Raw genomic sequence first — 27,504 nt, forward strand, 5'->3', positions numbered from 1 at the left:
TGGGATACTGCTGGCCAGGAGCGGTTCCGGACAATTACAACAAGTATACATGTAGGCAGAGGCGGATCCAGGATTTGAGGCTTATGGGTTCCTACCGTAATTTCATATTGATATGCAATAATAACTGGGTTCACAGTCAGATATTTACCAATATTTAGTGAATTTCTTAATATAAATACAGGGTCTATGCAAGAGTTACTGGGTTCCCGGAACCCGTAGTCTATGCACTAGGTCTACCCCTGCATGTAGGTTTTTGTAGTTAAAAGTTTGCCTAAAACATAGACCATGCCAGTCCTTTATATGATGCCTTTAACTTGAGCATGCATCCTTCATGAATACTGCTATGTAAAAAAGAGCTATCACTTATCGTGAAGTCAACTGAAATGTGCGATATTGAGCTCAATTATGGACGATGAGTATATGAACTGGAAGTGAATTTCGGGAAATCTACTTTAGCTTTTGGCTTATCACAGTTACCCAACCTTCTCTGCTAATCATGTTTCTGTGCATAAATATCGGTGGTCCCTAGCATAGATACAATCCTATGAAATTCATATATTTATTTTCTGATTTAATTCTTTTGAATGTGATCGCTAAATTTAGTCTACAATAAAGACCTGTTTCTACTATATCATTTTTTTTCCTTTGAAACAATCCGCGCATCGCGCGGGTATGTATACTAGTTCTACTTACAAAAAGAAAATAGTGATCATAAACAGGTAATGGAAAACCTACCAACTCTCTTTCTATACATCCCTTCTTCTTTAATCATGTGTTTTGACGAAAGGAGCAGTTCAGCAAACCATAAGGAGAAAGTGAGAGAGCGAGTTATCTTTGTGGTGTTCGGATTAAAAAAACAGTTCATTTTTACATAATTACTAAGTACTAAATCATATATATGTCACCAACTTTTTTAGTGTTAGATTTATTATTTCATAAAACGAATATGCTTTGGACATTTTCAAGCCCAATTGAAAAATTTGTTCAAGAGAACCAAATAGAGAAATCAGAAACCAGGCTTGTTAAGAAGACTTCTCTCTTTCTTTGGAATAAGAAATGGATCAATTTCAGATCTTTAATTCCTAGAAGAACATGCTCTTTAATAAAACCATTTACACTTATAAAAATTATGGAACAAACCTCAATTAGTGGCCCTTTAAGATGTTAATAAGCTCATACATAAACTCCAGCCAAACAATGTGAAAGAGAAAAAAGACGGAAGAACTTGACTAAAGGACGTGTGAGTCTAGAAGAGGAAACAAAAACATAAACTAGTGATAGGATAAGCTATTCTGCTTTATGCACAACTTTTTCCTGATTTCAATTATATGCATTCTGCAACCTTTCAATTATATGCTCAACTGTAAGACCTTTGTTTTTCTTCCTTATATCAATGATCACAAAGCCAAGTGTTTGCTCAGGAACTACTCTGTATCCCAAGTGTATTACTAAGGGTTAATTTCACATTGTGATTTGTGAACTTTACATCAAAGACTGTCAGCCTCCGCCTTCTTCATTATCTTATACTCCGTATTTGACTTCATTTGATTCTCATTGCTTAAACTTCTTCAGCTAGCTCTTCGGTTGGTGCTGATAATTACTAGGTTTCTCTGTTTATTAGCAAACGGCTTTTAGCTGTTAGATCAAAACGATTACAACAACAGGTGCATTTTGGTCACCAGCATATTACAGGGACCAAGTGAAATGCTTCAAGGACCATTTAGATTAAACACTAAACAGTTCAATATCCATATTGGAGTTTTAGAAACTTGAGCTTCAATATACTCAAGTTGACAACAAAAAGCAAAAAAATTGAATTAAGAATAGTATAAACCGAGATAGTTAATACTACTCTATAGTGCTAAAAGACAATCCAAAAATCAGTTAGTCGGTGGTTGAGACCCCCCAAAAAAATTGGCGGTACCACTGTCGGTCGAATAAATTACTAGCACTTTGCCTCTCATGAAGGTAAAAAAAGGTCCTTTAAACTATAAATGAGTGTACCAGGGATAGTAAGATATCTACCAACCAGATTCCTGAACGAGTGTCTTTTCAACTTCGGATAAACACTGCACTCATCTAACAAAATTAAGCGCCCAAGTGCCTGATATGAACACTTACCTACCAACATTCCAAACAAAGTATAACATAGTCATGTGAACTAATTTGAGAGTTTACACTTTCTATGTCATTATACTAACATCTAAGCTCTTTGTAGTACTTTCCTGTCTGTAGAATGGTTTGACTGTTTCCTAATTATACCAAAACACCTTTCAAGAAAGGTCAAGAACATTCTTAAAGAATGTCAGCTAGAGATAACTCAACAAATAGTCATACAACAAGGGTAAGAATAAACAGGTTGACAGGTAGCTTGTCTCAAGTTTAACTCATTTGTATGTTAACTCAGCAAAGAGTTGCCGGTTACTACGTCTCTCCAGCCAGTAAGGAAAAAAGAATTATCACAACTTAGCTAACGGTGTCAAACTTGCATATGCTAGGCATATCAATTGCAACAGATGTATTTCCTCAAAACCTTAGTGTTTCAGAACTATTTTTGCTGAACTTTTTTTTTTTACTATATGAATCATTTGCAGACATTTACACCAAGGTCCTAATATTTTAGACCGTGGTGTAGCTATAAACTGAATTAGTCTTGTTTTCGTTTTGTTTATCAAATGCATCTGGCATCATCCAGATAGGACATTCAAGCGGTCTAATTAGGTTTCAGGATAGCACCACGGTCCACTGGAGTTCCCTCTTTCAGAAGGAAAAGGGAACATGTGACCCCTGACTCCTGAGACCAAGCAACCAATCAGGTAAGCCTTTTCCTGTCCAGGTCCTTTTCCTAACAAAAACTTCCTATCTCTGTCCAGAAATAGGAATACTTATATCCACTTCACATCCCACTCCCATCCACCGGCTCTCTCCAGAGGACAGATACAGGGACTCTAAGACAAAAATGATAGGCACAGGAGAGTAATGTTAAAAACTATGTGGCTACTGGCTCTTCATCTCGAATTTCCCAAGATAATGAAGTAAACAATTTAAGGATTCAAAAAGCAGAAAGCAATGCAATAATCTGAAGGAGAAAAAAAAAGATGCACTTCTGCGCAGTTTGTACAGATAAATATACTGCGGAACCACTAAAAAGTCTGAGCCACAGAAAGGAATGAGGAGGACATTTTTGACCCAATTCACCAATTTCTTGACTAAGGCATCCCTGTCACAATAGGAGCTTTCAAAATTGAGCACAAACTGCTTGGTAAGGTCCCAATAGGCATATCATTAGCAACCATCGAACATATTTACTATATTAACTATTTTATGGGCCTAAAAGTTAGTTGCAACATGATCAGCTTGCCATAACCTGAGACTATGGATAAGAATCCAGAGTCCAAACACTTGGATGCATTGTCGACTTGGCATAACCAGACATGTCTTAAATGATGGCTTTCTAGCTCCTTCAGTTGAGCATAAGAAGGATGTAGAACATCCGAAGTCCGCCAAACTAAAGCAAGGGTGGATGAGCATCGGCATAAAGTTTTGCAAAATATTTGACTTCAAATAATGATGAACTTGCCCACATATTTATAGGAGATTATAACAAAGAACAAAGAAAGAAAAAAAAGAACAACTAACGAAGGGAGAATCCAAAAAAACAAAAAACAAGAGAGGAAAACATAATTGCGAAACTTAACAGTAATGTCAAAGATTTCAATTCTTCTTGACGTCTCAACATACCATATATAGGAACCAATAATCCCTTCTTACTTTCCAATGCACGTCATGAAACCAGCATCTATAATTGTAACCTTTCAGTTTGATGGCCAAAAATTAACACCACTTCTATCAAATCATTACCCGTTTACTATCAAACTTATGTCATGGGAATGCAAAAACATTCAGGTGTACTGAAGTTAAAATGTTCTTACAGGTCTGACTTAGAAAAGAACCCAGTGCTCAAAGCACACAACATAAAATTTGGAAAAGCACGTGCAATGTTGATCTTAAAAATAAAACCGGAAAAGGGAATCAGGGATGTATCTTGGTATATCATCATTGCTTGCAACAACATATATGCGATATGATGGTGGAATTTTTTCTAATGTCCAAGCATATTAAATATCCTGGAAATATTTAGAAACTATTGGATCAGCAAAGTTCAGATAACTTATCTTATCTTGGCCTATATAATAACAGAGAAACAAATAAAGCTTATGGAATACCATCTCTTTATCAAAAAACAAACTCTGAAATCACGGGGTACACAATTTGGAAGAAGGTTCGTTTGTCAATTTCAAAAATTCCATTTTGAAAAGAAAAATTATGATAATGTCATGATTAATCCAAAGCATATATCTATAATCTGTAAGGGGATAAAAAAGTTACAATTTCTCTGCCACTACATAATTGAAAAGGCTACCCACTACAACTTGAAACCACTCGCATGAGTAGAAGTAAAATATATTAATTTTTTGTGGACAAGCTAATACTGTCAGGTTTTCTTACTTCATGTCGTTCTATCTGAAATTGCTTGCTTAGACAACAGACTGCGACAGGACATTAGAAGGAATCACATGCTAAATGGCTATGACCCTAAGGACTTCTAGCCACTCAATTTTGAGACCTTTAGGAGTATGATTCCCATAATCAGAGGGTCCACATGGAAACTTGCAGAGTGAAGACATGAGTTCCACTCAGATGATAAGCTGAAATTAATGCGAGAACTCAAGTACCAAGAAGATGCAATGGCAAAGTTGAAAACCCTCTACAGATACTGCCAAGGACAAGCACCACGTGAAGTAGAAACTGACTGCTCTTTATAGAGAATGAATACAATGAATAATCTCATTTTACCAAAGCGCATCAAGACAGAGATATAGCAATTCTAATAGATTATGTCACGAGATACAAAGAAAATCGAATAGAGAATATTATCAAACAAAATGAGATGACCATCCATTATACGAATGTTCAAACTATAGTAATTCATCATACAAGCCGGAGGTGAAGTTTAACATAGTTGTTCAGTTCATCACCTTCCACCTGAACCCTCCTCTCTTCTCCCGTTTCATGTCCCTCAGGATTCCAACCTCAGTGTTGTACTCACAAAGACACAAAAAGAAAAAGGTTAAGGAATGCTAATTGAAGCTTATATTTCAAACAGAGCCCTGTGACTCAAGGTAACTTAACATGTACCAGGGAATGGACTCTATCTGGAAGAAGATCAAAGCAGAGGGAGGGGAAGATGTAACTCTGAGTTTTGATTAAGAAAAGAGAAGGTGGAGTGGGATAGGGGTGAGATGAAGCTGAAGATAAAACTAAAGGAGTACAGCAGCCATCATGAATTTTATTTACCTTCTCAAAATGCTTGAAAGTGAGATCTATTTCATCAGATGATTTCAATTTATTGGATTCCTTTCACCCTTAGAAAAGTATTACATCACATGCTGCACAGAACATATAGCACTTTGTGATAGAAGGAAGAAATATGACGAGACACACAAATACTCGAAAACCAAAACGTCTACAGTTAAAAAAACTAAAATGAACCAAGCAGCTCAAGTTAATATAAAGATGAAATTATTCCACGTAAACTATGTTACTAATACTCGTGTACCATTCTGAAAATAGTTATGTGCAAGCTCACCACTTCTTCCCCCCCACATACGGAGACACGCAATTATGTACCAAGAAGCATGTACACACAAATATATGAGGTTTTACCATACGTTAAGCAAAAAGATATTACTAAGTGCAGGGTCACATTCAGAGATTCCAGATTTTTCTACACAATTTGACATCCCCATCCTTCCAGTATTTAAAGGTGACACTGGCACAACTTCCTTGTTGTACTGGACGACTTTCCACTAGGGACTTCTACATCAAGATCCCAGAAACATCAGAGAGAGAGAGAAAGAGAGAGATGGTGCACATTCCCGCTCTCATCTCTTCTTCTTTATATTCCCTCCAGCAAATCTTTACTTAATTTGTGTGCACTATGCTGCAGGATCATGCAAAGACATTGACCATGTGGGAAGGTTACGTGGACTGGAGAAACAGGCCAGCCATGACAGGATGTCATGGAGGTGTGGTTGCCGCCTCTTTTGTGTTGGGTCAGTAAACCACCTCTCCTCATGCACATGTTGCTTTCATTACAATTTGAACCCCATACACTAAGCTAGCTTCTAATGCTAAAGCAATGAACTTCATGAATTAGTAATTATAAGCTGGCTAAATTTATCTATTAATAGTAAAATATAGATTGTAACAACTGACAATCTGAATTTTTTCAATTGTGGACGTAGTGGTGGAGATTTTGGAGAACTTAGCATACCTGGCAAATGCGAGCAATCTAGTCCTTTATCTATCGAAAATTATGAATTTTTCTCCATCTGCTTCAGCCAACATAGTTACCAACTTTATGGGAACTTCCTTCCTTCTCGGTCTACTTGGCGGGTTCTTATCTGATGCTTGCCTCACCACCTATTACATCTATCTGATTAGTGCGGCAATTGAATTTATGGTAAGTAATCTGTGTCTTTGAGATTATCTTTGTTCAATAACATGCACTAACCAGATAACATTCATTGAATCTCTTTGAGATCAATGTTTTCCCGGGCTCCGGGGCATTACTACCACGGCTACTATCGACCCGAGCCCAAAGAAGGAAAAGAACGGACTAGCATTGTATAGTCTGCTACTATCCAAAAGCATAAGCAGATAGAGTACACCTTCCTACACCTGCCAATCTGGACCTTTAACAATCACAGGAAATTGGACAAAAGGAATAGGATATCATTAGCAGGCATGCATCCTTTTACCATTGCAGCAATATGAGAAAAACAGTCGGCTCTTTTAGGTCTGCATTTGAGATAGCAGAATTCAATGCAGTTACCGGTTAGTCCATAAGATAGTGTTATAAGGATGTATGAGGTCTTCTGTGGAAGAATCAGTAATGCCACACTCAATTATTGTCATGAATACACTAAGAATACTAGCAAACACACACTCACAATAGTAGCAAGCATAAGACTCACTTCATTACTTTACCTACCCCACATCATTTATATTTCTATTCATGCCATTTAATAACCTGTGGTCAGTAGCATAGTAGAAACAAAGATTATTTACAGAAGAACAAATGTTTGTACATCAAACTTCACATGTCTTGAATTCGTTCTCCAATTAGATATCAGGAATGAGAAAAATGGGACCCGGCACAATCATCCCATTGATGACCGATGGTACAGAAATTGGTGCAGCTCAAGGTTATTTTAAAATGAAAAAGACATACTGGTAATAAAATGTTGCTTTAGCTTTCATGGAGAAATAATGAAAGTTCAATATACAGAAATACAGTAACAAAAAGCACAACTTAAGATAGGTATTGAGCACCTGACCAAAGTCCGTTTCATTCAACTTCACCAGGTAAAATTATCAAGTGATCAAGACGTATAAAGAACTGTCCATGGCTTTTCTCTGACCCAGAAAAAGATGGGGCATTGTGTATGTACATAATAATTTTGCAGGGACAACTGTATGGTTCTCAAAAGCAAGTACCTATTCTTCCTAACATGATGACAAACATTCTGCTTCTCTAGTTCTTAGTTAGCATGGTAAAGAAAACACGACACATAGCCTTCCTCCTTTTGGAGACATGAAAGATAACCACTCAGAAGATGATAACATCAGACATATAGCAGGACGTTATGTCACATGGATTGTTAATAATCAAAACTATTGTAACAGGGACTATTGATGCTCACATTTCAAGCTCGCATACCTTCCCTGAGGCCGTCTATCTGTGCATCCGTAAACAGAAACACCTCATGTAATGAAGCTGGTCGTGGCCAAGCAGCAATGTTATTTGGTGGCCTCTACCTGGTGGCCTTGGGTGTTGGAGGGATAAAAGGTTCACTTCCTGCACATGGAGCGGAGCAATTCGATGAGAATTCGCCACAAGGAAGGAAGCACAGATCTACCTTCTTCAATTATTACATCTTCTGCCTCTCTTGTGGAGCATTGATTGCAGTGACATTAGTAGTATGGGTAGAAGATAATAAAGGCTGGCAGTGGGGCTTTGGTATCTCAACCGTAGCAATATTGAGCTCAATTGCCATTTTCCTCCTAGGATCTGGGACTTACAGGATAAAAGTTCCCAAAGGAAGCCCATTTACAACCATTTTTAAGGTATGCTCTAGACTTCTAGTTGCCTGCACCCTGTACCAACATGCTAAAATAGAGTACTTTTCATTGAATTGTTTCAACAGGTTCTAGTAGCAGCATTTTGCAACTCTCTTTTTCCTAAGAATTCTATCAGTAATGTGTTAGACACGAGAAAATCCCCCCAAAACACAACTGAAATAAGTCAGGAAGAAGAAGGACATGGGGAATGGAAGGAAGAAATTCAGACTGAAATGAATGACCAGAAGTTCATCGATAAATCAACAATGGACAAGGCAGCCTACCCATCACTTCACTGCACAGTCAAACAAGTAGAAGAGGTGAAAATAGTCGTCAAGATCTTGCCAATATTTATGTCAACTGTTATGCTGAACTGTTGCTTGGCTCAGCTTTCAACATTTTCTATACAACAAGCAGCCACCATGAACACATATATTGGTGCTCTAAAAGTTCCACCAGCTTCTCTTCCAATATTTCCAGTCATATTCACCATGATACTGGCACCAGTATATAATCATATTATAATCCCCTTCGCCAGGGCAGCAACTAAGAGTGAAATGGGCATTACTCATCTACAGAGAATCGGAACCGGGCTATTCCTATCAATTGTAGCCATGGCTGTTGCAGCTCTAGTGGAGATGAAGCGGAAGAGAGTGGCAGCGCAATCTGGCTTAATGAATTCAACCGAACCACTTCCTATCACATTTCTTTGGGTAGCATTGCAATATCTGTTCCTGGGATCAGCTGATCTCTTCAGCTTGGCTGGCTTGATGGAGTTTTTCTTCACGGAGGCCCCCTTAAGCATGAGGTCATTGGCAACAGCAGTCTCTTGGGCATCACTAGCCATGGGTTATTACCTCAGTTCAGTGATCGTATCAATAGTAAACCATATAACTGGTAGGTTTCAGCGAACGCCATGGCTCTACGGGAGTAATTTGAATCATTATCACCTTGAAAGGTTTTATTGGTTGATGTGCATATTAAGTGGATTAAATTTCCTACATTATCTCCTCTGGGCTACTCGCTACAAGTACAGATCAACAGAGCCTGATGACCAGAGAGACAAAAATGACAACACACCGTCAGAAGCCCAGCTGTAGGTGTTCAGTGTTCTTCAAATGCCAAAAATAAGAAGAGGGTAAGAGGGGAGGGATCTTAGCAGAGATAATTGTCAATAGCATTACTTTCTAAAAGTTGGAGCAGTCGTGGCCTTTAGATGTTGTGATTGCTTTGCAAATACCAAATTCGCTGTATCACTAATTGAATGCTATTACACTATTTTTTTTATTTGCACCTTGATATTTAGCAATTAGCACAAATACTTCCATTATAACAGAGTAGCTATTGCCATATAAAAACCTCTGAATTAGTTAGCGCTACGATGTGTTTACATCTAATAGAGACTGGGGCGGAGGGAGAGTGTTACCTACGGGTTCCAACGAACCCAGTAGCTTTTTGTTTAGACAATGTATTTATATTAGAAAATCTATTAAATATGTATAAATACTTAATTGCGAACCCAGTAACTAACGAGCTATGGGTTCGATTGCAAATGCAGAACCCATAAACTTTAAATCCTGCCTCCGCCTCTGTTATAGAGACATGACAATGAAAATTCAAAGGTAGATGGGTTGCACCAATACCATGCATTGGATTAAACTACTAATGCTAAGAAAAACACAGAGAACTTCAAAAAATTTGGCACTCAGAGAGCTGGAACTAGACGAGAGGCTATTTGCATAGAATTGAAAGCAAATCGCAGAAAATTTTAGGATTAACCTTATGAAAAAGCAGTAAAGCTTTAGAATGTCTAACCAAATTAAATGTTCAGTAACAACAATAGCAGAAAATCACCATCTTTTCAATCATTGTCTATTGCTTGGTTTACCTTGCGGTCATTATGCCGCACTACTTTGAAGCTTGAATAGATGCTACATATAGAACCCAGTCCTCATGCCCGGGGAACTTTGACCATGAGAATCACCGAGACATTCAACATACGCATGGAAAGCAATTTGGAACACAAAATTTGCACAGTTATGAGTACTTAAAAGTACATCAAATGCTTTAACGCATCATTAGTTCATTAGAATCGAAGCCAAGTTCATGAAAGATCAATCTACCTGCGCACGCTGCACCCATGCGTACACCTTGGGTTCGGGTATATGGACGATAACAAAGGAGGCGAAGAGGGAAACTTTCTGACAAGTTTATTTTGCAAGTGGTTGCGAATAGCAACACCATGGGGATGTAGCTCAGATGGTAGAGCGCTCGCTTAGCATGGAGGTACGGGGATCGATACCCCGCATCTCCGTAGAATCATTACTTTTTCCTTTTTTTCTGCACTGACGTGCGTTAATTCTTCTCCCCCGAAATTTTTTTTCTTCCTTCAACTCCACCGAAGTTATTTCGCCTATTACGTTTTGTACGTAGCTTGTGGTGGGTTTTAGCCTGTTTAGTTCATAAACAAAGCAAGCCAAAATCAATTTTTAGTAAATTCAGAAATTTGTACTAATGTTTCAGAGTCGTGCAGGAACAAGGATTTGATTAATTATACTGCTTCACATACAATAACTACAAAAATTATTCAAGAGCGTAACCTTAAGAATTGGTTTAGTTTCAAGTTTCAACACAAATCTAATGTCAAGTAAGGCATGTAACAGCTAGAACGTACAGCAACAATAACTACACCAAAATTCCAAATAAATTGACACAGACGATATGAATCTCACAGTCACAGCTAAAAAGTAAGAAGCATAAAAATATCCCTTTTATTTGACGTTTTCAGGAATTGGTTCCTTTCTTTTCCGTTTTTTGGGTAGTTTTCAAGTGAGGTTGGATATACACGATGGTCAATCAGCCTCCTGCAACCCATCCAAAACAACTGACCCAACTAACAACCCGACAGCTCCCAACCCGAGTGCTCCAGCCAAAACGGCCTGGACCGCCACAAGACCCGCGGAATCATCAGGTATCAACACGATTGCTAGTATAGCCGCCACTAAAATAGGGAGCGCCGCCGATGCCAGAGCAGAAGGCGAGAAACTCGCTGCCTTCTCCAGCAAACTGAGCAGCCCCAGTTCTTCGGCCTTTGAAAATACTCCTAACCTCTCTATGGAGGACAGCGTAAAGCCTAGTTCTTCAGCCTTTGATAGAAGCCCAGCTTTCTCCACAGTGCTCAAAACTTTTCGCTTCTCCAGTTTTTTGAACACATCAACTTCCACTTGTTCTCCGCCCTCGTAGAATAGTCCCGCTCCGTACCATTGCTTTTTCCAAGCATCATCATACTTGTTCACCTGCATTAGTCATTCTTATTAGTAGTATTATTGGTTAGTATTGTGGTACTCTTTAGCTCAGCTTATGCGGGTGTAAAACAGAATTAGTAATTTGATCCAAAGTCCATATAAAGAATGATGGTTTACATTGACATTTTTTTTCCTTTTGACAAGATGGTATTTCACTAATCACTGCACAAAGAAGGTGCGAATTTGCACAGCAGAACATCAGCATCCTCTCAACGGAGTGAGTGCATTTATGTTTAAAGCAAAAAACAATTGTGCATAAGCGTAAATTCTGCACAAATTTAGTATTATAAGTGTACTGTTTCTTTCAATTATGAAGTTGCAATGTTGTAACAGTCAATATAGAATAGTTTGATTATGACTCTGAAGAATGAAAGGACTTTCATATAACCACATAATTGAATGACTTACAATGGTGTTTTCTCTTCCCATAAGATGGGTATATTTTTTCCTTCTCTCTCCTATCTATAGTGGTGAAGAAGCAGCCACGCATAAACAAGCCAAAGCGGCATATCAGGCCGATGGAACTCGAAGATCTCGAATCGGGATCCAGTTCCTTTGTTTCTCATCTATCGGATGGTACAAACAAGAAGAAGCAGCTCCCCCCCCCCCCCCCCTCCGGCTACGTCGTACGTACGACGTACTCCGTACTACGACTTCGTACNAGAGATCTCCCACATCCCTGATAAGGGCTCCAGCCGGAAACCAGCACGGAGGAATCTCGAATCGAGAATCGCTTCGAGACAGCCTACATACCCCGGTTGGGAAGATAACGATTAAGTTGCTCAAGATCTCGAATCAAAACCGAGCTTCAGCTCCCAAAAACCCACGAACCAAGAAAGTTCAACTACGGTTGAACCAAGACAGGCTATGCGCCTTCACCAGAAAGTTCAACTACAGTTGAACCGGAACTCAGGCTATGCGCTTTGCCATTAAATCCAGGCTATGCGCCTTCGCCAAAAAGTTCAACTACGGTTGAACCAAGACAGGCTATGCGCCTTCACCAGAAAGTTCAACTACAGTTTTGAACGTCGGGACCAGGCCATCGAGCCTTCGCCATCAAAATCGACTAAGTTCAACAACAGTTGAACCGGAACTCAGGCTATGCGCCTTTGCCTTAATCCATGGCTAAATGCGCCTTCGACAAAAAGTTCAACTCGTTGAAGCCAAGACAGGCTAATGGCCTTCACAGAAGTCAACTACAGTTGAACCGGGACCTCAGGCCACTGAGCCTTCGCTCAAACATCGACTAAGTTCACCACAGTTTGCAACCCGGAACTCGGCTAATGGCGCCTTCCATAATCGCGCGCCTTCGCCAAAAAGTTTCAACTACGGTGAACCAAGACAGGCATGCGCCTTCACCGAAAGTTTCAAACTAAGTTGAAACGCGCGGACTCAGGCCAACGAGCCTTCGCCGTCAAAAAAATCGACTAAGTTTCAACAATCATTGAAACCGGAACTCAGGCTATGCTCTTCGGCCAAAAATTCAAACGGTTGAACCAGACAGGCTATGCGCCTTCACGCAGAAAAGTTCAACTACAGTTGAACCGGACTCAGGGCCACGACCTTCGCCGTCAAAATCGACTTAAGTTAACAACAGTTAACCGGAACTTGAGGCTATGCGCTTCGCCATTAATCGATACGCAAAATCAAACTACGGTTGAACCAAGACAGGCTATGCAGCTTACCAGAAAAGTTCACTACGTTGAACCAGGGACTCAGGCCATGAGCTTCGCCGTCAAAATCGACTAAGTTCAACAAAGTTGTAAACCGGGAACTCAGGCTATGTGGCTTCGCCATTATAATCAAGGCTAATCGTCCTTCGCCAAAAAGTTCAACTAACGGTTGAACCAAGACGAGGCTAACGCGCCTTCACCAGAAAAGTTCAACTACGTTGAACCGATAGGCAGGCACTCGCGCAAAATCGATAACAGACAGTGAACCGGCACTCATTGCCTTCGCCAAAAAGCAATACCCTGCAAAAGTTTAATAAGTGAACAAACGGCTGCCGCATTACCAACAGTTCACAGTTAACAACGAACTAGCCTTCGCGCACCAAATTTACAAGTCAACGTGACTGACGCTGCGTCCTCACCAATAAGGTCACCACGGTCGAACCTAGAACTCAGGCTAATGCGCTTCGGCTATTGAATCCAACGAGCTCAACCTCGTCGAACTACAAGGATGGACGCCTTCGTCCTCAAACTTTAGCAAGTTCAACCACAGTTGAACCTAGACTCAGGCCAAACGCCTTCATCTGTGAAAGCAAAGCCCAACTCAACAAATCAAAGCGGCAGGATAGGCACCCTCGCATTCAAGTAAGTTCCCCAACTCGAATTAAGATTCGGGCACGTAACAAGTTCGGCCCGGTCAAACTACGAGGCGCGTTTTTTACTATCACGACCGGTAGTTCGACCGGCCCGAACTGGGACTAAGGCTAAGCGCCGCTAATCGGCCAAATAACGGCTAAGACTCGCCCACACCGAGTTGAAAAAGCAAGGCCATCAATTATATTATGTCTAAGGCCATCGCCACAAATGGTCGACCTAGATTCGACTACGGTGAGTAAACGACTCGACGACAGTCGAAGTCGCACATGGCAAGGCCATCAATATATCATGGCTAAGGCCATCGCGGCCCGGTCGACCTAGATTCGACTGCGGTGGGTAAACAATTTGACGACAGTCGAAGTTGCCTTTATGGCTAAGGCCGCGATTCCATCACGACTAAAGGCCGTCGATCTAAATTCGACTAGGGCCGCCACGCCGACGGTCAATCAAAATAAGCACAAGGCAGGCAATGGAAAAGAAAATTTTATATATTTAGAAAGTCAATGACGGGTCATCCCCGCTTACACCCGGCAAAGCCGATCATACAAGAAATAAAAAAAATAATAATAATAATAATACAAGAAACGCCTAAAACGCCAAGCGGCAACAAGACAAGAAAAAATGCGCAGACATCTTTCTACTGGTGCCGTCTGCGCCATCATCTGCACCAGCGTCAGCCCTGGCGTGCCGCGTCAAACACAGTCGGCACGTGCCTGCACGAGCCTTCTGACGCGCCCCTCGAAGCAAACTTCGGTCACGACGCCAGCCTCCCACAAACTCTTATATACATCACATTGGGCTCGGCAAAGACCCAAAGTTTCGTAGCCTGGCTGGAAGAAGCGGCCTGATCCCATAGCCGCTGATTCTCTTCTTCTAAGGCTGTGATCCGGTCCGCCATGGCCTGGGCGTCTGCTCAAAGACACCAAATCCGCTCCTCGAGACTCGCTTCTCTAAAGGCCGCAGCATCCCTTTCCAATGCCCGTGGGATTCGTGCACGCGATAGTCCTCCAACGACGCCGGCCCTCGGACGAAGCATCCCTCACTTGAAGCTTCAATGCCGCGACCTCACCTCCAACGCGGTCACTTTCCGGCTCCATGCCGCAGTGGTTCCGCCGCCTTGGCCTCGCCCCGGCGCTCGCACTCAGCTGCGACCTCTTTAACCGCTTCGAGCTCCTCATCCTTTCGGCGGAGCTGCTCCTCGAGAGCACTCGTCCTACCAATATTTTTTGCTGCATCTGAAGCTCCGCTCGCCAGCTCTTCGCCCAAGGCCGGCTGCGAGGATCATTCCTCAAGCGCACGCGCAACTCTCAGCACTGATCTCGGTACGGCGATACTTCTCCAGCACCCGCAAAATATCCCCCGAGCGGACCTTGGCTCGACGGATGCTCTCCATCCAACAGATAAGACTGCAAAGCAAAGACAACGATTAGAATAAAAGAATAAACTCTAAGGCAAGAAGAAGCGAACCGACGTAACAGTACATACCTCAAGCCCATCACGGCTACTTCATTCATCAGCCCGACATCCGTGACGCCCTCAAACGACGCATTCTCGGCCTTCGGCATAGCAGCTCGAACTGCGGCACCAAGCTTTCCCCTTGGAGCATAAGTTCAATTCCGTGGGAACTGATAAAAGCGAGATCGTCCTGCACTGCACGCTGAATTGGGTGGAGCTTCCTGGAACATACGGACGTCGTCGGGATCCAAGTCGGATTCAGACTCATCCTCACCCACACTAGCAGCCGCTGAGGAACTACCTCCCGTTTCAGCGACTGGAAACCCCAATTGAGTCGCCGAAGCGACGGTATCATCACGGCCTAAGCCAACCGGGCAACCCCATTGTTTGTCCACCCTCGAGGGCAAGCGCCGCAGCCGCACTCCTCTCCGCGCGCGGGGGGGGAGTCCAATTAATTACCACAGGAGGAGCCGGCGCGAACGCGACCCTACGCCTTATCAACGGCCTTCCTCCTCCCATCTGATGACGATTCCCGCTCTAGGGCGCACAACCCCGATGGCCCCTCGTCCGCGAAGACGGGTCCTTGATGGAGAAGAAACCGCTGAAGATTCAACTGAGGCCGCCCTCGGTATTGAGCGCGACAGACCGGCGCTGCAGTAAGCCGAGCAATTGCAACGAGGCCGCGGAAGGCCAACTGAGGAGCCCTGACGCGACGTGCCCTCCCTGATCACAGAGAAACAAAATTAAGGAAGTGTCGAAACAAAGCGGAACAGAAGAAGAAGTCATTTTCTCTTACTGCCACAGGACTACGGTCATGCCTCTCCCAGAAAGACGCCCATCGTGCGTATCCCACTGTGTGGGGGAGCACGGCCTCCACCCATCCGCGAATCCCAGCTAACGGAGCCGGCGGCGATTTTTCGGCTAAAAATTGACACGAGTTAACGCTTACGAGCACAAGACGTAAGGAAAGGTAAAAAAAGAGAGAAGGATTCCAACTGGCTAAGAAACTTAACGTGCGTGATTCCAAGCCTCTGGGAATCCAGTAGAGCACGCCACTAAGTTTCAGTCCTGATGTAGAAGAACAGTGCTCGAAAGGGGCGAGGCTCAACCTCATCATCTAGCTTCGCAGTCAGGCCCCTCGTCCGCGAGGGCAACGCTCGAATCATGGTACCTCGGTCCGACCTCTGTGGGGCGTAGAGGCTAAGCACATGCTGCAGCGTAATCTCCCTACAGCCAATTCTGCGTATTTTGATGAGCATGCTAACAACTTGTAAAGAGAAGGAGAAGCTGACGGCACACCCCGTAATAACGGCAGAAATAACCACACACATTGGGAGCGGGAGCTTAAACCCTAAATTGAAGGGGTAGGCGTAAAAGACGCAGTATCCCTACGGTCGGTGTGGACCCTCTCCTCGCTTTAGCGGAATGAGTCAGCGTACCGGGAATCACCCCCTGTCCCCGCAGTCGAGCATCCCAATTCTCCCCCATTAATTGGGCTTCATCCACCTGATCCTCACCACCGTCGGCGGTGAAATCAGTCATCGAGCTCCGGGCAGAGATACTATCTCGTCAACCGACGGAGGCTCTCGCCAGTTTCCACCAGTTTTCTGCACCCCCATCGCCGGAATTGGCCCTCGGTCACCGGTGAATTACCGGAAGGTCCGTCGAAGAACGTTTTTGGGAAGAAATGCCTGCATTGTTGATACAATAACGAGAAAGAACGAAGTTCGGGGGACAAAGAACGAAGGTGAAACAGCAATAAGAAAATCTTCTTCAGAATTTCTCTCAGACAAGCAATAAGAATATGGAAAACGAATTCCTCAGCCTTTATTTATAGGCAATACAAGTGGCCCTCATGCATCCCAACTGCCACCATTAACTACGTGACCAACCGCACGCCGGTTCAATTCCATAGGAATGTGCGTCATTATGACAGGCTCCGTAAAGCGGCCTTGCAAATCACCCGTCGGCGTCCCGCCCTCGAAATGGTCATAACGACCTATGAATGCCGAGGAAGTGCTCCTTGCGCCCTAAAATTTTTCTTTCCTGACACCGCCGAGCACATATCAAGCGTGCCCTCATTCTCCTCGGCCGCGCAACATACGACCCGTCCGTCATGGCCGACGGGTATGTTTCCAAAGCAAACGTAAGGATCAGAGCACAATGCAGCTCGACCTCACTCGAAGTAAGCTAAAAGGTCAAGTGCCTTCGCCCAAAAGGAGAGTTCGACCTCGATTGAACAATGACTTGACAGCCCAATGACAGGATACTAATACTCTACAAGGCTAAGGGCCATCGCCATAAAGAATTCGGCCTCGACCGAAGCAACAGTCGCCATCTCCATCCGTGTTTCTCGAAATACAGCCTATGGAATCCGCTCATCGAGCTCGGCCAAGGCCCGACCTCAATAAGCGGAGGGACTAACTGTATGGGTCAGAATCCGACCCCACGATAATTAACGAGGCTAATCCCGTTTCAAGCTAATTCATGATTAATTAGTGGTACGACCACTTAGAATTGACGATGTTCAACCCGCATCCGGCTCGATCGACAAGGCCATGGCCTATCCGCCACCATAAAGGCGAGATCCCAACGTGGTCACGGCCACTTATTGCTAGCTCACGAAGCCCACAGCTATAAATACTAAGAGTGGAAGCCTAGAAAGGGGGCTGCTTCTTCACCACTATAGACAGGAGAGAGAAGGAAAAAATATACCCATCTTATGGGAAGAGAAAACACCATTGTAAGGCTCTGAACCTCTTCATGGAGAGGCAGACCAAACAAATATTATCAATAAAGGCTTCCAATGTTTCTCCCCCTAATTCTGAGCACTTATTCTCGTTTCTTTCATTTAGTCCAACGGATTATTTCCCGTGATTATTTGTATTGTTTTACACTCACAAGATATGTAATAACTTTTGAGCAAACAATACTATTGATATTCATTGCAAGGAAATTAGCCCATAGAATTGAGTTCACTGTTTTTATTAATCAAGAACCCTTTTGATACATAACTGAATTAAGAGTGGGATAGTACATAAGAACCTCCAAACTTGTCCCAATTTTTTCCATTACAATCTTATACTTGAGAGGTCCTATCACAAACCCATTCCCACCCTATGACGAAACAAGATTTCTGATACACCACGTGCAAAGGCGGAGCTAGAATTTGAATCTTATGAATTCCGGATTCTAGTCCTATTAAGTTAACGTGTTCTAAATTGATATTTTGTATATATTTAATAAATTTCTTAAAACAAATAGGAATGGGTTCGGCCGAACCCGTAATATCAACAATAACTTTGCCCCTTACCACGTGGTTCATCAAATCATTCTAATTTGTCATGGTTAAGTTATAAATTAACTATAGTATATATAATAATCCAAATTTATGTAAAGACATATCATGTATTCATCATGCTAGTACCAGATGCGAGTAAGTTTTTAACTAGCTAGAAGTGTAATATTTGCTTCAAACAAGTTTGATTGTCCTAAGTAAATAAGGTTTTTAGATGAGCATCAAGATGCAGAGGTTAATAAAGTTTGTATCAAAACTTATGAATGTACCAACAAATTAAGGGGAATGTCTTAATTTTTGATTCGAACTGAATTAGCGTAATATAAATGGAATACCTTCTTTTTAGGAGCCATGGCCAAGAAACGCGGGGCGCTTTTAGAGGGAAATAAGCGGCCAAATCGGGGCTTGGAACTAAAGCCATGTTCTACGTTTCTCAGACAAGCAGTGGTTGAAGCCGCCATTGAAGAGTTTCAGCTTCTCCCCAAAACTCTAGTTTCACATGAACTTTCATTACACCCAAACACCGACTCTTTCTTCTCCTCAGAATTCTATGGTTCCAAATTATTCGACCAATCAAATTGCTGCTTATCCTATCAGGAAAATTTTAGATGTCGTGGCCTTGCTAAATATTATTTTTCCAATTATACCCTCAGTTCTGCTCATTTTTACCTCACGTGGTACGTTACACTTCTAGAGTAAATTAACTCCTGAACAAGGATTTTAATTGCTTACTTGATTACTTTGTTCCTAGTTTGTGTCACATTTGAATTATAATACTTTATGGACTAGTTTACTAGGACAACAATACTTCGGAATCAGATAAGTCCCAGAAATATTGCATGCATTATACTTGCAAATTAATTAGGTTATTGGCAAGTACTTTTTAATAACCAGTATATATAAGCTCTAGCTCCTTAATTTTCCAGGGTTCCATAAGATTATAATGAAGATGCTCATCTCATACTTTCTTGCTCTGTTACTTTTGCCTTCATTGATTTTTTCAGTACCTGATTCTCCAGTGTTTAATGTTCTGGATTATGGTGCAGTTGGAGATGGCTTGTCCGATTCAACCAATGTATTTTAACTATCCATTAATAGATGAATTAAACATTGTTAGATATTATGTGGTAAAATATGTACTATTATTTAATAGACTTTTTTTCCTCCAAATTTTATATAGGCTTTCAACAAAACATGGGAAGCAGTATGCACATCATCGTCATCTTCTCCAACGATGTACGTTCCTTCTGGGAATACGTTCTTGATTCATCCCTTGAAATTGAGTGGCCCTTGCTCATCACCAGGCGTTACTATTGAGGTATTTAAATAAACATTAATTCACTGGAAATTCTTAATTAAGTACTTATTTTTAGTCTAAGTACGTACTCTACTTATTTTGCAGATGAATGGAAATATAGTTGCACCAATTGAACCCTCGGAATGGACGTGTTTGACCACTCATTGTGATAAGTGGATTTATATTAAACATGTTAACGGCCTTACAGTACGTGGGAATGGAACAATTAATGGTCGAGGACACAAATGGTGGGATGTTAATGTAAGTCAATTAAACGAATCAGATTTTAATTATACGTTATTTTTAAATCTTTATAAATCAAGTAACGCCAAGTAAAAGGAAACATTTTATGATAACGTATTGACTGATGCAAATTAATTATCAGCTTTCTGTATTTGATACATTTTTGTGTTTATTCGTAGAGTTTTATAATCAGGTGGATGTGTAATATTTTGGAGAGCAGACATACTCGTAACTGGTTCCCGTCTTCAATATTATTTGCTTAAAACGTTTCTCTTTCATTTTTTGAATCTTTTTTAATGTTACTTTCAACATAATTAACTGACGTATTAGAGTTTCAACCCTTTTATTTTTTGACATTGAGATTTATTTGACATTGGTGAAGCTTCAGTCTAGGTTTCTAACAGTTTCTATTACCTCTATTTTCAGGACCGCAGGAAACCAACTGTAAGTTTTGGATGCTCTGATAACATTTCGTAAACTTGGTTATTATCGCACTAACTTATGACAGCATTTATATTAGGCATTTAATTATTAATGAAAGGATTATTTTGTAGGCTTTTGATATTTCACATTGCCAAAACATAAGTGTAAGCGGACTGAGCTTTAAGGACAACCCTCACGTGCATTTTCATATTGAGAACTCTGAATTTGCCACTGTCTCAAACATAACCATAGATGCCCCAGCTAAAAGTCCAAATACGGATGGTATTCATCTTTCTAGCAGCCGAGACGTTACCATTAACCATTGTCGAATTGGAACTGGTATTTTTATTACATCTCTATCAACTTACAGGATGAAATTTTCTTAATAATTTGATTTTTGTGAAGATAGTGCTAAATTTTGTTGGAATGCAGGGGATGATTGTATCTCAATTGTAGATGGATGTTCTAATCTGAAAATTAGCAACATAATATGCGGACCAGGGCATGGTATAAGGTTGAGTTTCATCTCCTCACTTCTGTCCTCTTGCACTTAATTTCTGTGTTTAGAAATGCAAATGTGATTAATGTAATTCGATCCAAATGCAGTATTGGAAGTCTAGGCAAACATGGATCAAACGACACTGTTGAAAATGTTCTTGTCAGTGACGTGGTGTTCATAAAATCTACAAATGGTGCTCGAATAAAGACGTGGCAGGTAGGTGCTACTGTATTAATTTAAATACATGTAGGATTGTTTTGACAATTTTGTTGTTGTGTTTAATCAGGGTGGCCGAGGGTACGCTAAGAACATTATTTTTGAGAGAATATTGTCGCAAGATTCTCATAACCCTATAATTATCGATCAGTTCTATTGTGATCATGAAAACTGTATAGAACAAGTAAGTATTTTTTGTTTATAATGTTCAACTTTTAATAAAAGTAACTCCTTAAACATTTGTTACGTTTATTGTTGCAGGATTTAGCAGTACAGGTTAGTGGTATTACTTTTAGACAGATACTTGGAACTTCCCAAGGTGAATTTGCTGTGAAGCTGGATTGCAGTGCTAAAGTTCCGTGTACGGGTATATTAATGGAGGATATATACATCCGTTCAGGCACCAAACGTGAAGCTAAATCGTATACTAATAGTGCACATGGATTTGTTAAGGGTCAAAATACACCTGAAATCCGCCTTTGAGAATCAGGGGCACGAATTTTGACAGATTAACTTTCAGTTTTCCAAATTACGAGTGATTTACTGCACATCCTATTGTTAATGTAGTACTAATTAGGTCTGGACGGATTCACACCTTCCAGTGGACTAATTACTGCTTGGTGTGGAAGGTTATTTGCCCGCCATCTTTAGATTTGACTTAAAACAATTTTAATTACCTTTGCCGTTACGCTAGAATCTTCCCTAATGTATAGGGATTCAAATTTTATTTATTATATTATATATGCAGAGAAATTTGATTTTACCTTATTTGCACGACATGCTTTTTTTTTTTTTAAGAAAATTCAATTGAACCCTCTTGAGTCCACCTAGCTCCCCTCTTGGCTGGAGGGGCTACTCTTCAATGAGCCGAGTTCTTGTATAAGCATATGAATGTTTGAGCTAAATCTTAACATTGTTTTAAGTTGACTTGGCCTCTTCTAAACACATTCTACGTATACTTTCCTATGGTGTACTGACACTCGTAATTTGGGATTCCTTAAAATTGACTAATAGTCAATTGTAACGGATTCAGGTACTTGTTTGGTATCGAGGTCTATTTCAAGGTCATAGAATCCTCGCAAAATTTAGGTTTTTAGCGAGAAATATTTAGGGTAAAGTTACATTTCAAAAAGTGGTATATGAACATGTAATGCCTTTAAAAAGAAATATTAACGATGTTATATTTATGTGACTCAAAGACGTCGGCAACAATTTTTTTTTTTCCTTTCAAAATTGCCTTTGGAGGAAGAAATACATTGTCTATAAGTCATTTTGTGTAATTATGGTTTGGTAAAATACCTTACCACCCCCTAAACTTGTCACAGATTATTAGTTACAGTTTTAAACTATTCGTGGTCTTAATTACCCCCCTCAACTAGGCCTTTTGAGAGTCATTACCCCCTGGACGCTGATGTGGCAAATTGTGTGGATGCACTCGCCTGCCACGTGGATTTTTCTGTATATGTTGCATTTTTCTGAAAAATAAATTATATTTTTACCTTTTTAAGTAAGTTACTTTTTTAGATAATTTTTTTTGAATACAATTTATAATAAAACTTGAATAGAACTACATTATTTAGGCTAAGTTTTTTATTTGGCTAGAAATAATAAAGTTTTAGTTAATCTTTTTTTGAATTAACCTGAAAATAAAGATTTATACAATTGAAATAAATAGTCAAGGCATCTAAAAAGTTATAAAAATACATGGTTTGAAATTAATTATTTTGGCTATAATTTTTTATATAGCCCTAAATTACACAGTTGAAATAAATAGTCATTGTATCCAAAGAAGAGATAAAAGGAGTGTACAATTGCAAAAAATAACTTACTTTATAGATACATTTTTAGAGCAATAAAAAAAAGGGCAGCCCGGTGCACTAAGCTACCGCTATGCGCGGGGGAAGGGGGAAGGGCCGGACCACAACGGTCTATCGTACGGAGCCTTACCCTGTATTTCTGCAATAAGTATTTTATTAGAGCAATAAGTATGTTATAAATAAGAAGTTATTTCTTGCAATTTTTCACTCTTTTTATTTCTTCTTTTGATGCAATGAATATTTATTTCAACTGTGTATTTTTACTTTTTCAGGTAAAATATATAAAAGTATATTTTTAGAGCACCATAATGCTATATAAAAAATTATAGTAAAAATAATTAATTTCAAACTATGTATTTTTATAACTTTTTAGATGCCTTGACTATTTATAATTGTATAAATCTTTATTTTCAGGTTAAATTAAAAAAAAGATTAACTAAAACTTTATTATTTTTAGCCAAATAAAATTTTTTAGCCTAAATAATGTAGTTCTATCCGTTATTATAAATTGTATTCGAAAAAAATTATCTAAAAAAATAACCTACTTAAAAAGGTAAAAATATATTTTATTTTTCAAAAAAATGCCTATTATACAGAAAAATCTACGTGGCAGGCGAGTGCACCCACACAATTTGCCACATCAGCGTCCAGGAAGGTAATAACTCTCAAAAGGCCTAATTAAAGGGGGTAATTAAGACCACAAATAGTTTAAGGCTGTAACTAATAATCCGTGACAAGTTTAAGGGGGGGGGGGGGGGTGATAAGGTATTTTGCCTTATGGTTTCTATTCATTTGTGCAAAAATAAAAAATAATTATACTTTCTTCCATGATCAACAAAGTTTGCCAACATGAAACACGTCAAGAATTCGCTTTTTAGTGGTCCAATTCAACTTTGCAATTCATTAGTGGGCTTTTATAAATTATCAAGCCATAAATAGTAAAAATGCCGTGTACTAGCCACTAATTAAGGGGGTCTTCAATTTTTATCCACTAATTATAATGCTCAGCAAAAATAGCCACTACTAATAGGAAAAAGATAGTTTTACCCTTTCTTCAATGGTTATATTCCCAAACCCTTCTGCAAAAAGAAAGAAGCGATGAAGGTGAAGTATATATCAAGCGCAGTAATGGTAAATGTGAAAAACCCTTCTTACATTTCATTTGACATATATTAGTGCCGTTGATACCCCAAGCAAGGTTGGTGATGCTTCATAGAATGCAGACATTCGTGGTGAATCAAATCCATCAAAGAATAATATGGATATAGAAGGTATAATGTCGCAGATGCATGATCTTTCTTTTATGCTCGAGACCAATCTATCCATTCCCTCGAAATCCTACAATTCTCTTCTCGGGGATTGTACCTGGGTTTGTTCACTTGGTTAGCCTTCAAGATTTTTGTAATCAAGTTTTGAACTTGAAACTATAAGTTAAAGACTGTCTGTCCTCAACTTTACAAAAGTTAAGTACAGGAGTCCTTAAGTTTGACATGCAAGTTCAAAAGATAAGGACAGGGAGTCCTTAACTTATAGCTTCAAGTTCAAAATTTAAGGACAGGCAGTCCTTAAGTTATTGTTTCAAGTTCAAAACTTAAGGACTTTCTGTCCTTAACTTTGAGTTTCAGGTTCAAAAGTTAAGGACATGCAGTCCTTAACTTATAGTTTCAAGTTCAAAACTTAAGGACAGGCAGTCCTTAAGTTATTGTTTCAAGTTCAAAACTTAAGGACTGTCTGTCCTTAGCTTTGAGTTTCAAGTTTAAAAGTTAAGGACAGGAGTCCTTAAGTTTGACTTGCAGATTAAAAAGTTATGGAAAGACAGTCCTTAAGTTTGAATAATACGTTCAAAAGTTAAGGACAGGCAGTCCTTAACTTTGAGTTCAAAGTTCAAACGTTAAGAACAGGAGTCCTTAAGTTTGAAATGCAGGTTCAAAAGTTAAAGTCAGGCAGTCCTTAAGTTTGAATTACACGTTCAAAAGTTCAGGACAGGGAGTCCTTAACTTTGTGTTTAAAGTTACCTCATTTTCTTTGTTGCTCCAATGGGACTTGAAAAGCTTCTCGTTTACACAAAGAATTATTACAAGAATCCAACTGTTTACATCACAGAGTGTGGTAAGCAAAAAATTTAATTTATTGAACTTTTACATATATATATATATATATATATATATATATATATNAATTACACGTCCAAAGTTACAGGACACGGAGTCCGTTAACTTTGTGTTTAAGTTACCTTCATTTCTTGTTGCTCCAATGGACGTTGAAAGACTTCTCGTTTACACAAGAATTATTACAAGAATCCAACTGTTTACATCACAGAGTGTGGTAAGACTAAAAATTTAATTTATTGTAACTTTACTATATATATATATATATATAGAGAGAGAGAGAGAGAGAGAGATATTTTAAATCATGACTTTAGTGTTTACTGAATATCGTCTCTGATTTTCATCCTAATTTGAAACTCGTTTGACATTGTCATCAGGAATGGGTGAGTCTGATATTAATAAAGTAGCAAAAGGTGTCAATGATGCTCAGAAGGTTGATTCTACCAACGCCATATTAAGGCTCTTTATCCGTGTCTACCAAAGACTAAAGACAGGTATAAGTTATAGCAGAAGGGTATTTTCGTCCAGTCAGGTATAAGTTTATTAAACTAATGGCTAAAGACTAAAGACATTTAAAATACTGGCTTTAAAATAAAGACAGGTGTTGTTAGTGGCTATTTGTGCACATCGCCCCCATAAATAAGCAGTCCGATTGACCAAAATATCAATTGGTCATTAGCACTCGAGCAAAAACAAAATACCAAAAACCACAAATATGATTGGTTCAACTAAGTTATACAAGACGATTTATTAAACTTATTCATGATTATGAACTGGACAAGTTTCCTCAATAGATTCATCTCCACTTTTCATTAGTATGTTAATTAGTTTTAAACAAATCGCCAGGTTGGATCCTTTGATCGTTCCTATTATTCTCTTTTGTCTGACAAAATCAAGTATTTGACATTTACTCCTACATAGTTTTCTTAGTTTCTTTCATCTCATCCATGATTGTGGTGATATTCGATAATGATGGAATTTGGAAGAAAAATTTAACATTGTCACATCAGAAGCCAGTGGTCTTCGTTTGGCAGTTACCATTAAATCAAACATATTCCAATAGTATAATATTTGCTTTATCCTAGATTAACACACCAAAAATATCCTATATCGGTGTCAACTATCTCCTGCTGTACAATTGTTGAGTTGGTTACATAAATAAAATACTAAACAGACTGTTTTACATTAAGAGCAGGTTGTTGGATTCACCTATGATTAATGCCATTGCTATCAAAGTTAGATTAATAAATCTATATAATTACTTGTCTTAACTGAACCAGGAGGTCAGAATGACTAAGGCCTCATTTGTTTTTTTTTAAGATTATGAAGTCTGAATCTGAATAACCGTCTGAATATCAAGATGTGTATTAAGATTAAAATATCTGAATCTGAATATACATTTAAGTGTTAAGATGTGTATTAAGATCTAAATACTAAATGATTAAGTCTGTTTGATTTTTAACATTTGAATGTATAAAATTTACCTTTATTTGAAAATTAACAAACATAAATTTCAAATAAAATACTAATTAATCTAATATTCCATCAATAAAATATATAGCTTATTAAAATATGATAGTTGTTGGTGGTGATGACTAATGGTAGTGCTTGTGAATGCCGACTAGAAGCGGTGGTTGGTGGTAGATTTGATTGATGGTGGTATAGTTTAGGGTAGCAGCTAGTGGTGATTGATAGTGGTAGCTATTATGATTGAGGATGGTGGTGGTGGGTGGTGATAGTTAATAATGGCGGCTGGTGGTGGTGGTAGTTGTGATTAAGGAAGATGGTGGTGGGTGGTATTAGTTTATAATGATGGACAGTGCTAGCTATGGTTGTTGATGGTGATGTGGTGGTTATGTCACGACCCTAAACTTAAACTCGGTCGTGATGGCGCCTCTCGTGAAGACAAGGCCAGCCGACACACTTCCAATTCACTTTAACAGTTGAAATAATAAAACTCAAGTCTTTAATAGGAATAAAATCCCAAAATAACAGTATAAGTTGCGGAAATAAAACCAACACAGCCCGACATCGGAGTGTCACCAGTCATGAGCATCTAAAACGAAAATAAAAGTCTAAAGTCTAATCCACTACTACATAACTGAATCAAGAAACTAAGATAGAGGGAGAATGCACTGGGCTGCGAATCGCCAAGCAGCTACCTAGTAAATCTCCGAAGACCTGCTGGAACTATCAACTCTCAGGTGCAGGACCTGTAGCGCCCGAATCTGCACACAGGGGTGCAGGGAGTAAAGTGAGTACTCCAACTCAATGAGTAATAAAAATAAATGAAGATTGGGTAATATAAAACCACGTAAGGCACAACATT

General features: G+C 39.5%; 3 protein-coding genes and 1 long non-coding RNA gene across 7 annotated transcripts; 2 read left to right on the forward strand and 2 right to left on the reverse strand.

The window, feature by feature from the left end:
- Nucleotides 1-4,878: 4,878 nt before the first annotated feature.
- On the reverse strand, nt 4,879-10,304 carry LOC109218999. Of its 2 annotated transcripts, none has more exons than XR_002066862.1 (5): nt 10,076-10,304; nt 7,787-7,924; nt 6,578-6,758; nt 6,338-6,486; nt 4,879-5,450 (listed from the first exon to the last, which is right to left on the reverse strand). It is a non-coding gene; the product is annotated as an uncharacterized LOC109218999 (long non-coding RNA). The 2 variants fall into 2 exon arrangements; XR_002066861.1 differs by lacking the exon at nt 10,076-10,304 and adding an exon at nt 8,472-8,549.
- Nucleotides 5,457-9,480, forward strand: LOC109218997 (protein NRT1/ PTR FAMILY 4.6-like). Of its 3 annotated transcripts, XM_019383396.1 has the most exons (5): nt 5,457-5,929; nt 6,011-6,116; nt 6,309-6,526; nt 7,753-8,193; nt 8,274-9,480. In XM_019383396.1, the coding sequence occupies exons 1-5, from the start codon at nt 5,927-5,929 to the stop codon at nt 9,285-9,287; spliced, it is 1,782 nt and encodes a 593-aa protein (XP_019238941.1). In that variant the 5' UTR covers nt 5,457-5,926; the 3' UTR covers nt 9,288-9,480. The 3 variants fall into 3 exon arrangements, with proteins under 3 accessions (XP_019238941.1, XP_019238942.1, XP_019238940.1); XM_019383397.1 differs by having other exon boundaries at nt 5,457-6,116; nt 7,753-8,225; nt 8,342-9,480; XM_019383395.1 differs by having other exon boundaries at nt 5,457-6,116.
- Nucleotides 10,305-10,729: 425 nt separating the features above from the next.
- LOC109218998 lies at nt 10,730-19,155 on the reverse strand. Its single transcript, XM_019383398.1, has 2 exons — nt 18,908-19,155; nt 10,730-11,483 (listed from the first exon to the last, which is right to left on the reverse strand). The coding sequence occupies exons 1-2, from the start codon at nt 19,031-19,033 to the stop codon at nt 11,040-11,042; spliced, it is 570 nt and encodes a 189-aa protein (XP_019238943.1). The 5' UTR covers nt 19,034-19,155; the 3' UTR covers nt 10,730-11,039.
- Nucleotides 19,123-21,733, forward strand: LOC109218995 (probable polygalacturonase At3g15720). Its single transcript, XM_019383394.1, has 10 exons — nt 19,123-19,249; nt 19,577-19,647; nt 19,753-19,890; nt 19,975-20,130; nt 20,539-20,556; nt 20,667-20,874; nt 20,968-21,049; nt 21,142-21,250; nt 21,321-21,434; nt 21,512-21,733. Exons 1-10 carry the CDS (start codon nt 19,123-19,125, stop codon nt 21,731-21,733), a joined length of 1,245 nt encoding a protein of 414 aa, XP_019238939.1.
- Nucleotides 21,734-27,504: the final 5,771 nt, after the last annotated feature.

Source organism: Nicotiana attenuata, unplaced genomic scaffold, assembly GCF_001879085.1.
Source record: "Nicotiana attenuata strain UT unplaced genomic scaffold, NIATTr2, whole genome shotgun sequence".
Taxonomy (NCBI): Eukaryota; Viridiplantae; Streptophyta; class Magnoliopsida; order Solanales; family Solanaceae; genus Nicotiana; species Nicotiana attenuata.